The sequence below is a fragment of the Etheostoma cragini genome, chromosome 14 (assembly GCF_013103735.1).
Source record: "Etheostoma cragini isolate CJK2018 chromosome 14, CSU_Ecrag_1.0, whole genome shotgun sequence".
Classification (NCBI taxonomy): Eukaryota; Metazoa; Chordata; class Actinopteri; order Perciformes; family Percidae; genus Etheostoma; species Etheostoma cragini.
Genome location: NC_048420.1, coordinates 19,560,735 through 19,574,297, shown reverse-complemented (window position 1 = coordinate 19,574,297; position 13,563 = coordinate 19,560,735). Strand labels below are relative to the sequence as shown.

Sequence of the window (13,563 nt, the reverse complement as noted above, 5' to 3'; positions counted from 1 at the left end):
TGCAAACATTTGTAATTTAAATAGATAAATCCTCCTCGAATGTCGTCAGTGTGTTACTTCTTATGGATGCAGGTATATCACAACAACTTTAAGAACATGTGTATGTGTGTAGAAAATAGTTAAATTAATCAATAAGCTGTTTAATTTTAATCTAGCTCAGTTCATGTGGTGGAATGTGGGCTAACTAAGTACTTAAGTGTAATTTTGAACTACTTTGGTTTAGTATTTCTACTTTTCTGTTGCTTTATACTTCTACTCTATACCTTCTGCTCTATTCTTTGGTTCCAGCTTATCAGTTGTGAGGATTTGCTGTTTTCCTTTGTCTTTATGTAAAAATAACTGAATATCGTTTGGGTTTGGGCTATTGGATAAAACAGACTAATGAAGATGTGACATTGAGTTTAAGTAATTGTTGATGGGCTTACATATTTTACGTAATTCTATAGACCAAGTGATAATCGGTTTACAGAAATACTTAGATAGTTGTATTATGTAACGTATTAATAAAGTATTGTGTAAAATAAGCATCAATAGCCTTACAAACAAAAACAGCACACTTCTAATGAATTTGGAGAATTTATTTGCCATTTCTGACACAGATTACACAATTCAATATTTCAGTTGATCATGTAAGTTCTTTTACACAGTAGCATGTAAATAAATATACATAAAAAATAAAAAACAGAAAAGTAATGCTTCCAAATATGGAAGAAATGATCTAGAACGATGTGCCTTACTTTTTCTCTCTTTTTTTTCAGCACGCTTGAAAATACACTCTCTCAAACGGCTAAAATGCGGAGACTCAATGAACAATATCTGTTTGAGTGGAGATCCTCTCTTAATAACTTAATGAATATCACTTCATGAATTACAAGGTATACTTCTGCTAAAGAGATCAAATCAGAATTATTCTTTTGGACTTAACTAGACTTTATTGCACTCCAGAACCGTACTAGGCAGTAGGACAGTGACTACACACTGTGAGAAGCCGGCGCCTGCTCCATCTAGTGGTTTTTTCTTCAAGTTAATGATGCACTTTAAAAATATCTATAAATGGACCCAGAGGTTTGGGGAAAAGAGATATGTACATACACTTAATATGGATCAGGCCGCCTTGGACCGGCACAAGACATTCACACTTCTTCTCTTCATGACGCATAAATACAAAAACATTTATAACCACAGATTCTATAGTTCGTCTGGAGTGTTTGCAATAAAAAAGCCTTTACTTAAATTTGACAGAAGATTGATATACAGTGTGTGCTATCATTGATGTGGGCCTGTTATTGCTGGTTGAACTCCATACAGCGCTCTCCTGATCAATAAGAGTAGACTTTCATAAACAGGAGATATAGATTAACACAGTCACTGGTTGCAAATGAAGGAGTTGGAAAACCAAAAATAGAATATAGTGTCATACAGGAAATGTTACTAATTTATAATAACTAATTGACATTATATGACAAACTTTTCTTTAAGTAAAGAATTAATGTGTGTTGTTAAAACATGGAAAACCTTTTGGTTATGCAATAGAATATATATAATGTTTTTCTTCTACACAGTAAAGTCAAACTTTGATCTTCAGTTTTTGAGGACAAGTAGGTCAAAAAAAGATTGTGTTAAAGGATACCATAGTAAACTGTTTGGTCCAAGTATCACTATAAGTGTAACACATTACACATTGAATGCCATTCTTTCACAGAAGAGATATGAAATAAACATTATTATTCTAGCTATTAATCTAATCCAAGTTGCTGATACTTTAAAGCAGAATCTTTTACTTTTCTTGACCCTTGTTTCCGCAAGTGCAATTGAGCATTCACATGAAAATAACAATGCATGATGAACTTTGAAACAAAAACAGTTCGAACAAATGTAGACATTAAATGAAGGCATCAACCTTAACGTCTAGCGCCCTGGCCAAAAGCCCAAACAGATGAGATGTTTCTGTGGTTTTTGATAAAGTTGGCTCTTGCCAACGCTGCTGCCGTCCAAACTTCCTTCCCAGCCTCAGGCACTTCTCTTCATGTCACTTCACCGGTAGCCGTGACCGCGATGATTCATGACCCCAGAGTGCATCCATACTTGGCACACACGTTTTATAGTGTTGGGCGGTTGAGGCAGAACAGTAGGGCCAATGGTCTTGTAACATGAGAGTCCCCATCCGTACACTTTTAATGTACAAGATCCTTCAAGGTCCTCCCCTAACGTCCCCCCAAAACAGCCTGCTCCAGTGTGGTCCCTCTGTCAAGATAAGACTCTCTTGAGAGCTTGTATTTTGTGTCTCTTGTTAGTTCCCGGGACAGAAGGGCAGAGATGTTGGAGTTCACATGAAGAGGTGGTCTTCCGGAGGGCCATAAGAGAAACCTGGAAAAGCCCCGGCTGCTTCCTTGATGCTGCTGGTCACAGCCAGGGTGTCGTTGCACAGAGAGGAGGACACTGGCAGGTGGGTAAACTCGGGGTCAAAGTGTCGGAGGTCTGTGGGACCGCTCTGTGAAACCAAGCCGGAAGGACATACATTATAAACTAAGGGGAAAAAAATGTCAAGACACTAGTTTCGTGCATTGTACTACTGTATTTCGGTAATTGGTTGATTGTTTAGGCTGTTGATCATGCAAATCTACCAAACATTCGCTGGTTCCAGTGAAACAGTTAGTCAATTAATCAGCAACTATTTAGTTCAGCTTCTGAAATGTGAATATTTTCTGGTTTTCTTTGTCTCCTATGATTCTACATGTTATGTTGGACTGTTGGTCAGACGCGGCAAGACATTTGAAGACATTGCAATGGGCTTTGGGAAACTAATGTAATCAAATAATGGTGTAAAATATTAAATGAACCAAAATAATTTGGACTTGCAGCACTATATGATTATAAATTGAATATTTGTTTTTTGGACAGTTGGTTCTCAATGACAAGTTGAAGATGTCACTCAACGGGACGGGAAACTGTAGCCGTTTTTTAACAATTTTCTGACATTATACAGACAAAAACGAATAGATAGGGGAAAAAAAACATCAGTTGCAGCCTTAGTTGGTTTGTTAGTTAGTTTGAACTTACCACTGAGGGGGCGAATGGAGGTGTGATCTTCTTGGCCATCAGGTCCTCCCAGTTGATTGGAGAGAAGAAGGAATGGAACTTGAGTTCAAGCTGGAGGAAAAAAGAAGTTCAGAATGAACAGCGTGGCAGCTTCACAACAGGCTTCACGGATCTCTTAATGGGTTTTCGTGTGATGTGCTCTTTAGGTTCAGGCTGTGTGAACTTACAAAGTCGTCCTTGACTCCCAGCCTCTTGGTGCGGTCCTTCTGCAAGAGCCCCTCAAGCAGTTCCCTGCCTGCGTTTGATACATTGGGCTTGAGCACAGGAGCATTGTGCAGGATGTTGTTGTACATCTCAGCTGTGTTGCGGCTGTAGAACGGGGGCTATAAAGCAAACATGTGAAACAACAAATGAGTTATTTTTTTCCTATACATAAACAAGCAGACGAGTTGCACTAAGAGGCAGATTTTACTTACAAGTCCATAGAGCATCTCGTAGAGCACTGATCCCAGACACCACCAGTCAACTGTGCGGTCGTACGCCTGCTTCTGGAGAACCTCAGGGGCCAAGTACTGAGAGGAAAGCAACAAGAAAGAGTAAACCCATTTTCCCGACAATTTGTCCTTGGTAAAGTCTCTATATAAATGATAAGGATGTGTGAAAGTCTAGAGATTTATTTTGTACCTCTGGTGTCCCACAGAAGGTGGATGTTGTTCCATCGGCCTCAAGGCCTTCTTTGCAGAGGCCAAAGTCTGTGAGGACAATATGACCCTGTGAGTCTAACAGGATGTTTTCAGGCTTCAGGTCCCTGTAAAGGATTATAGAAGCTTTAAATAACTTCAAAGTAACTCCATTAACGCCCTCCAGTTCAGCTCAGCACAGGTCATGTTTACAGTTGTCCACTAGGGGATGCTGTAGGATCGCTCATTACCTGTACACAATGTGCAGGGAGTGGAGGTAGCCAAGTGCACTTGCAATTTCAGCAGCATAGAACCTGGCTCTGGGCTCCAGGAAGACCCTCTCTCTCTGGAGATGATAGAACAGCTGCAGAGACAACAGGCACATGTCAACACCAACTTGAAAACAATACTTGGATATTCTGACCCGATTTCTTGGTGTGAGATTTTTAATTACCTCTCCGCCGTTAACATAGTCGAGTACAAAGTACAGCTTGTCAGTAGTCTGGAAGGAGTAGTGCAGCCCCACCAGGAAGGGATGCTTGATGTTCTTCATCAGCACACTGCGCTCAGCCATGATATGCTTTTGCTGGAAGGCAAATATAGAAGTTAATATAATTCTGTATTTATCACAATGACATTACACATGGTGAAACAGAAGAATTGTGGTTTGAGGCTCAATAATTAACCTTGATCTCTGCGGTTTTACTTGTAGTTCGTTGTGATAGGATATGCAAACATACCTCTTTTTTCTTCATGATGATTTTCTTCTGTAGCACCTTGACAGCGTAATATTTGGCGGACTCCTTGTGTCGAGCCAGCAGAACCTGTAACAGAGCAAACATCTGCATCAGCGGAGGTGTTCCAGCGGTGACGGACGTGAGCAGATAACAGTTAAGTTGGTTAAGTGAAAGTAAAGTTAGACGGACTCACCTTTCCAAAGCTGCCTTTGCCGATGATTCTGAGGTAGTCAAAATCACATGGTTTGATCCTAATGTAGAGAAGCAACCAGGTAATTAGGATTTCTGTTGACACATGTTGAGGGCTACATATTTAAAAAAAAATTGTTTACATTTACAAAATATTTTATAAGGCTACTTACTGAGTGTCCTCAGCCAGTGAACTTCGTGAATTTAGGTACAGCTGAAAGATATGGAATGGGGAAATGCATAAATACATTGGCATATTTTGGAAAGAAATGAGTCATATAGTCAGTGAACACTTTCTGCTTACCGGATGTTCTGGAAGCGCATCAACATCCTCGTTTTGATTCTCATCAATCGTCAGGAAGTTGTTTACTTCAACACTGGAAGAAGAGAAGCAGGGTCACAACATTTTTAATAACTACAGTTTAACACTTTGACAGTTTTTTATATTTAGTAATTCAACGACTGACTGCATTTTAAGTTTGTTGCACGGGGAAATCACCGGATCTCAAGTAGTTTGTGTGACTGAAAAGCTGAATGAACGCTCTGTGCTGGGGTGTGAATGACTGAAACATCCAGACAAGTCAAGTTAAGGACGAGTCATCACCCAGTACTATATCACGGCCTATCCTGTCTGAGAAAAAGCTTAGGCTGCTGACCCGTGACAAGAGGGTTCAGGTGGCTCTGCAGGACTCTGCGGTCCACATCACACAACCTCTCCTTCTGAAACACTGTTGTATTTTTCCACAGCACCAGGTTCCGACCTGGAAGTTCAGGATGTGATCGGATGAGCCATGTATCAAATAACCGAATTACCGGTTTATCCGTGTCTAAGGTAGCCTACGTAAGGGATTTGCTGCAAAGGTCATTGGGTATTGGAAAGGAGGTTGTTAACAGGCTCATGCTCGTCATGAAAGGACTATTCTTGCACCTGGCTTCTTGGACCCAGATTATGTTTTCTCACAGAATGTCCTGCCAAACTCAGGTGGCTGATTGGATTGACCATGGCACACCTACGGCCAGTTTTCCATTCAAATCTAAACGTCTTTAACCTGGAATATCTATTTTTTTATATAAACACTCACTGTTGGCAGATATGTGGGGTAGAAACCAGCTTCTGGATGAAGTCATTCAACCCCATTTTTCTCTCTTTGATGAAAGCTGCCCAGAGAGAGAGAGAGAGAGAGAGAGAAAATAAATTATTATATTATTCATATAATGTCAATTATGTTTGAGTATCATTGACCACACATTATGCAAATATGTTTGTTTTCCATTAGAGGAGAAATATCAGTTGTTGGCGCTGTAATCCGCTGTTCCAAATATCCTGTTACAGTGAAGGGTGGGTTCGTCTGCTGTGCATGGACCGCTAAAGCTGCGGGTTTATAGATTATGCAACCATTGGGTCACTCTTTATGTGAGCCAACAAAGCATTTCCCATCCTAAATTCTTATTAAAACGCAAATAGCCCGTTTTGAGATATTAAAGCAGATCTCATATTAATGCTTGATCTATAGACCTATTTTAAATGTCTCTAAAATAATTAGAACAAAAAGCACTTTGCACTGAGGTTAAAGTCATCTCTTCACAGCCGTTTGGCATACTGATCAATAGATCAATGAAAACGCTCAGTTCGCTCCACTGATCAGCATCAGCAGCTTCACTGATGAATAGAAGTTGTGAGAGATGAAATGCTTTTGTCGCTCACCGGTGAGAACGGTGACAATCCCCCTCATTTTGCAGTAAGTTAGATCACATCCAGCTTCAGTCACCGCCATGTTTATCAATAGACAAAAATCCAATAGAAAACACGAAGGAAAAAACAACAAGGATTGTTCCCGTACGATCCTGAAAACGTCAGTTATCGGCGTGTTAAAACCGTTAAAAAAAAGGAAGAGCTCAACCGGCCGCGCTCTGCTCTGAATTGCAGCTGCTCGCACTGCGCGAGCCAGCCAGTTTATATATATATGGGGCACGTGGTACCTTTTTTTTTTTTTTAATGTGACGCCCATTTATTTCCGTCACCACGTAACCACGGCAACTGCGTGACATCACGGGATTCCGCTGCAGCCATATCTGCCTGGAGGTGGAGGATGACGAGATAGCACACCGCAGAGGAGGAGGAGAGGAAGCCCTCCCACCACTACCTCCTCTTCATCCTTTTCTCTCAATGGAAAGCTCCAACTGACTGTTATCATCGCCTATACAAAAGGGATTAATGTCAAGTTATGTAGAGAGGGGGAAAAAAGTTGCATTCACACCAGCAAGAGCTGATACTCTTTATTTTTTTTTTTCTGGTATCCTGACTGCATGCAGACTCCCAAAGTGTGCTGCGTTTGGCTGCTCACTGCAGTCATTTTATTTTGAAAGGACGTGGAGAAAATGTATGTCACGATTGCTGCATTTTGGCTTCCGCCTGCCTGCAAACGGCTGCAGTGTCTGACCCACATACAGGCTATAAAACGCACGATAAAAAGAAAAGAAAAATACCACTTGTGCATACACATTACCTCTATTTCAATCCATGCAATTTGCAAAAATATCCATTATCAGCAGCTGATGAGGTCAAGGTTATAATGGTGACTCGGCACGGCAGAATTATATAAATTCAGATAAATCACAAATGACATCATGCTCGTCTAATCCAATGATCGGTCCAGCTGTTGTAGATGGGGTCCACTAACCCGTTAAGTTATGTAACTGTGCCGTAATGCAGATAGCTATACTGCCTGGGGAGGAGGGTGAGCTGCATAGGAAATTTTCCAGTTAGTGTTTGTGATTTTTAAGTGAAGGTTATTTGGTGTCCGTTGATTAAAGTGTTGTTTGATCACTCGCAGAGTAATTATGGCTTTTAGATGACCGTCTATTAGTGTTTTATCCACTTTACCTCACTGTATATCAGAGGCAAACCTTGTACTTTTTAATCCATCTACAATTATTTGACAGTTTTAGTTAATTTACAGAAAAAAGAGAAACATTTTACCTACAAAATCGGATGCGTATCTTATCATCAGAACCAATACAATAGGTTGATTAAAGGATTGGCAAAGAAGTAGGAATAAAATTCCAAACTTTTGCACAACAAAATATCTTTTGATCGCCTTTGGCCCTTTTCCACTGTTTCTCTGCAGATTTAACAATAATGAGATCCATTGTTGGCATCCATAACTGCTATAAATTAAACTCTCCAACCAACTGCATGAAAAATGGTTCAAGCTACAAGCTACTAACACATTAATGCATCAGTAATAATAATCCAATGACATAATATATTGAAAGGTTAACCCTCTCAGTGGGCTTTTTCTTTTATTGTCAACTACCTTTACTTGATACTTAAATTACTAACATACCTTTACTTGAGTAATAATAGTAATTTCAAAGCAAGACTTTTGCTAGTAATGGAGTATTTTACACTGGATTTGATGTTGTAGGGCTGTAACTAATGTTATTTTCAATTCTGATTAATCTGATGAATATCTTTTCAATTATTTGGTTAATCCTTTTTTATTTTTTTATGAAATGTCAGAAAACAGGAGAAAATGCCCTTTTGTAAGGTTCGACAGCCCAATGGGGCCGTCTTCAAATGTCATATTTTGTCCGGCCAACAGTCCAAGACCCAAAGGTTTTCAGATCATTATCAAACATGACAAATAATATCATCAAATCCTCACATTTGAGAAGCTGGAACCATCAAATGTTTGGCAATCAACGCATAGATAACTCGACTGGTCGCCGCCATTTAACTAAAGGATCGGAGTACTTCTTTGGCCGCTGTTCTTAAACCTCTGCTTCAGTCCTCACAGAGTCATTCATCTGTCACCGGGAAACTCCTGGGTTTTGTCATGTGACAGTCTGGTATACTTTAAAGGAAGTGAGACTTCACAGGACCGGTTGTTCTTGTCTTGGGGAAAGAGAAGTGCCTTATCTGTGGCGTGGGCTCAAACTGAAACCAGTTGATGCCAGAAGCAGCCAGCAGGGTTTCATGTCCTACTCTGGGAAGCTTCCTGAGCAAACACTCACAACTCAGCGCCCGGCTCACCAGAAACACACCAGATCCGATTGCATGACAGCGACTCCTTTCAGCAGGCTTTGTGTGGGGCCTTTTCTTCACCTCATGCAGTCTTTCTCTGAATTATTCATGTGTACCATGGTATCATCTCGGGTACAAACATGACTCGGGCAGTTCCCTTAAACGGCGTCATTGCTCCGTCCCTCTTGTGTTTGAATTTGATTGTGATTTGCATTTTTCTGTTGTGATGGAACAGAAAGTCAGGTGCTGTAGAGCAAAACACAGCTGGTTTAAGACACGTTTCCTCTTTTTCTAAATGATAGTTTATGAGTAAGAAGTGTTAAAGGAATCTCACATTGACGTCATTCTGATTAGGGCCTTTCCTGTTGTGATAAAGAAAGATGTGAGAATCTGTGCGCTAGAAGGTTTTGTATCATTTAAAATGAACTGAAAATGCGTTAGTGATTGTATCTCTTAGTGTTTACAGTCTCTACAGATGAATCATTTTTTCAAGCACCTTCACAACGTCAACCTGTCCAGCCGTGTGATTGATGCTGAGCACAAAAGCACTACTTCTGCTCGCTGACAGGCACTCGTGAGAGTCACCTGCCCAGCAGATCCAACCCTCACGGGGTGCCAGCCCCGGTGTAGTAACACCCAGGCTCTATCTGGGACTGCAGGTCTTGTTGACTTGCTGGCTCTGAAGAGCGATCACAGCTTGGTGTGTTTCTCACCCACACAGTCTTGCCCACATCATTAGCCTCTGTTCTCACTGGAGAACAGATCTCTGCTAAAATGTCATTACTCTCCAGTTCCTCTTTTTCGCCACTACGCATTACTCATACAGAGAACCGCAGGGATGCAGACCGGAGGTGGCGGTCTGGTCCGACAGCGTTGCACTGCAGCCTCAAGGCCCAGCGAGTGGGAGCAGATTTTGGTTCATGGAAAAAGAGTTTGATCTGAGCTTTCGTCTAGATTTCCCTCCTGAATTCCCAGGCAGGAGATGAGATGTGTATTTTTTTATTTTCTCCATTCCCAACGGGGGATTAAATGGCTGCCCATGCGCCTGCTTTAGAAAATATCTGATAAAATAGAGGAAAGAAATGTTTGCTCTCTTATGTAATGACTCAGACACATACTGCTGCCAGACTAACCATTTTAAACATTACTGTCATTTGCTGCCAAAAAAGTGGGATGATCCTGCCTGTTTTGAACTGCCAAGTCTCTATTAATTAAAGTAATGTGACTGTTATTACGGCTATAATTACTGTCTGAGCTTTGTCCTGATGCAGTCCGCTCTCCAGTTTAACATATTTCTGCTCTGCTAGACGTAACTCTGGTGCTGTATATGACTCTTTACAGCATGTTTCCTGTGCATTACTGAAACAGTTCAGTAAAAGGAAGCAGATAAAAAAAGACCAAAGCCATTATCATTCAGACTGTCATTCACTCAACTCCCATGTAGGCGACACATCACGAATGAGTGGACAGTGGTGACTTCCCTTATTTAAAGTAGTTCCTGTTTCTCTGTTCATGGCCTTCATTGTGATGATTCGAAAGCAACAAGTGGTCAAGCCACACATGGAAAACAAAGCAACACATGGAAAACAAATTTAGACTCTTCTTTGCAGTGAGCCTGCTTGTTAAACATCATTTATAACCCTCTATAGATGCACACAGTCAAGCCTTAGTCAAGCAAACACACTTGCACAAGTTATTGATTTATTCCAGTTTGTCGCCACCGCAAATCCAGCGTAAACCTCATGTGGCCAGTTATTGCTATGAGATATTCATCTGAAAGCCTTCGCCTCTAGCTCATCCAGTAGGAACATTAGCCTACGTGCATGGGGCAGAGTCCAGCATTGGCCCGGGTTTGAATGCAACCTGTGGACCTTTGCTGCTTGTCATCCCCCATCTCTCTCCCCCTTTCCTGTCTACCCACTGTCAGAAATACAGGGAAAATCTCCAAAAAAACATCTTAAAAAAGTGAAAAGCCTTCGCTGAGAATTGTGTGGCAGCCACAAACCCAACCGATTAAGTGTGTAGTGGTTTAGACCAGGAATGGGCAACTGGCAGCCCTCTTTATCAATGTTGCCCATCCCTGGTTTATGTAAAAAGTGGCATTGTTTTATGAATTTGAACTAGGGGCCTTGCATGTCTGGAATTTTGTCAGCTATTACTAAAACAAGTTGTAGATGGTTGTAAATGAGGCGTGGTTGTCTCACTTCAAATTAATTCAGGAACTGATTTCATTTGGGATATTTTCTGAGCCATTTCCAAGCAGCTAGCAAGTTTTTCCAATTTGAAAATGGAGCATTTTTTCAGTCAGTGCAGAGAAAAAGAGCAGTTTTCAGTAATCTGAAACAGTCGGTTAAAGTCTGTTCCAATCACCTGCAAAGTAATTTTAGGTCTGATTCATGATGCCCCAAATCCAAAGAAATGCATACTGTGCTTTTTCAGATCACAATAAGTTCATTGTCAGGCTTTGTGAGGTTACAAAGTGGCCAAAATATGAGCACCTGTCCATGGTTAACACCCTGAAAGATCAATAAAAATACAAAGGATAAATCCAGGTTTGGTGACTATTCTGTAGGGAATAGTTTGTCCTTTTGAGAAATACTCTTATTTGCTTTCGGGAGTTAGATTATGTAATTTTTAAAGCAGCAGCCTGTAGCTATTTTTTTAAAGATGTCTTTATTTGAAAGAGACAACGCACATTGATCAACATGAGCAGAACGTCCTTCATGTAAATACGCCAGATTGAGCCATGCAGGCATATTTTCATCTGCAGTCCTTTTATTTGTAGTTTCGCACACAAATCGTAAACGTGTAGAATATCTACAAAACCCAAACTTCCTGGAGTCATCACAGTGAGGTTACCATGCAACCAAGGTGAATGAAACAAAGAAGATAACATCTGTTTATAACCTGTTATTTAGTGAGCAGAGGTGCTGGTAAGCCTATTTTATTATCTTTTGGACAGTGCGGGGCTAGCTATTCCCCTCTGTTTTCAGGCTAAATGCTAAGCTAACCATCTGCTAGCTCTCTAGCTCCATATTTACCGTACAGACAGGAGAAGAGATTCCATTTTCTCATCTAACTCTCTGCAAGAAAGCAAACAAATACATTTCACTAAATGTAGAACTGTTGCTTTAAGGTTAGAAGCCAATTAATAATGGCAATTTTCAATCTTAGCCTTGCTTTTCCATCTGTATCTGTGGGAACAAAACTGTTTTTTTTTAGTCTTTCATTGAATGCCAAAATCATCCGATCCTTTCAGCCCCGATTACAATGTCAAGACCCGCGCAGCAGCTTTTATCCTCTCAGGTGACAAATGAAATGAGGAGCAGGGGTGCTGCAGGGAGGAGGTCTGCGTTTGTCATTACAAAATTAACCAGACAATGCAAAAACAGACAGAGGAGTGCTGGATAACGCCTTTTGAATTTGGCAAGTCGATGTTGATGGAGCTAACAAGCATACTAAGCAGTGGCAATAACATCGAAGCAAGCAGAAAGAACGAAGAAAAGGAGGAGAGGGCTGAATAGTTAATAAACAGACACAAGAGTCACATGATTGAATAGGCAAAAACGTTGACACAATTTAGAGCTGTTGAATCTCGACAAGAATGTTAATCCACAAAAGAGGAAAAGTTGCATGTCTCAAGGTGCATCCTCCTGCTGTGCTGCTGAGAGGCTGCACATTCATTCCCCAGGCAGTCACATAACACAGACATTGAATTATAGGAGCGCCTACCTATGAAGGATTTCTTTCCGCTCTTCATGTCCTCCTTAGTGTTTGACTATATTTGCAATTTGGCTCAGAGTCTCTGCTGCAGAGCGTCCAGGTGATTGAGTGCGTTTGAGAGATGTGGTCCTGCTGTGAATGTGCCTCCCTCTCCTTCTCCGTCCTTTTTTTTGTATGTCTCGCTCACTGCAGCTCTGGTCGGAAAAGTCTTTTCGATTCACAAAATCCAATAACTTTCCTGCTGCACTTCCCTCTTTCCTCTGCCGTTTCTTCCTCTTATCACCCTGCCTGCGCTGCGACCAAATAGCTGAAACCAAGGATCTGTGACGCACCTGCTTCGGCTCCTCTATACACACCTCCCATCCCATCACCCCCACCCTCATCTGTTTTTTTATCTACCTGGAGAGCCTCGAACAAAAACAAAGAAGGTGTCTGGTTACGGTTCCCATGAGCGTGGCAGTCCCACCGGAGGGGAAACCAGTCTCCATGACACTGTAACCACCTGAGGAGTACAGGGAACCGACAGGGAGGTGTTTAAATCTGCTTTTAATTGCTCAGCGCTGCCCAAGACGTGTGTTTGCCGCTCATCAGCCTCCCTCACTTATTGTCTCTGAGGAGTTTAGGGCACAAAATCATGTGGTTAGTCACACTGACAGCCATTTTGCTTCATTAGCTGTCTGTCTCTGGCTGAAAGCCATCAGAAACAATGAGTGCCATATGATGAAGAGCAAGGTCTGTGCGGGGTTGACAAACAGGAGCGACAGCGACAGCGGTGATGATTTAGGACGTTTGTCACATAGTGAGGTGCGGCGTTGAATTATGATTTTGCTTTGGAAGCTGGACGAGGGAACTACAATCATACTGTATTTCCACAATATACTATTCAACACAATGTGATACGTTTGCAACCTGAAAAGCACTACATAGCACTACTAAAAAAAACACAGTATAATATTAAAAATTGGCATTTTCTGCATTGCTGTTGCTCTTAATCATTAGGTGTTTATGTTATTGTGTCTACCCTCTGTGTGCTGATAAGCTAAGAAATTAAATGATCAGCAAATGCAGCATTAGATGTCTTTGCACTGATTCACCTGTTCTGTTAGAAATAGTTTGTGCTTTATGAGCAATTAAAGAGAAAATGTATCTTTGTAAGATGTAACTCCCC

At 41.1% G+C, this 13,563-nt stretch overlaps 1 protein-coding gene across 2 annotated transcripts; it reads right to left on the bottom strand.

The window, feature by feature from the left end:
• Positions 1–563: 563 nt before the first annotated feature.
• On the bottom strand, positions 564–12,663 carry si:ch211-195b13.1 (STKc_SGK domain-containing protein). 2 transcript variants are annotated; one of them, XM_034892203.1, is made up of 13 exons: positions 12,405–12,663; positions 5,728–5,803; positions 4,950–5,022; positions 4,819–4,859; positions 4,650–4,707; positions 4,460–4,543; positions 4,174–4,305; positions 3,971–4,083; positions 3,724–3,847; positions 3,516–3,611; positions 3,267–3,422; positions 3,061–3,150; positions 564–2,491 (listed from the first exon to the last, which is right to left on the bottom strand). In XM_034892203.1, exons 1-13 carry the CDS (start codon positions 12,430–12,432, stop codon positions 2,327–2,329), a joined length of 1,236 nt encoding a protein of 411 aa, XP_034748094.1. In that variant the 5' UTR covers positions 12,433–12,663; the 3' UTR covers positions 564–2,326. The 2 variants fall into 2 exon arrangements, with proteins under 2 accessions (XP_034748094.1, XP_034748093.1); XM_034892202.1 differs by lacking the exon at positions 12,405–12,663 and adding an exon at positions 6,351–6,616.
• Between the last annotated feature and the right edge of the window lie 900 nt (positions 12,664–13,563).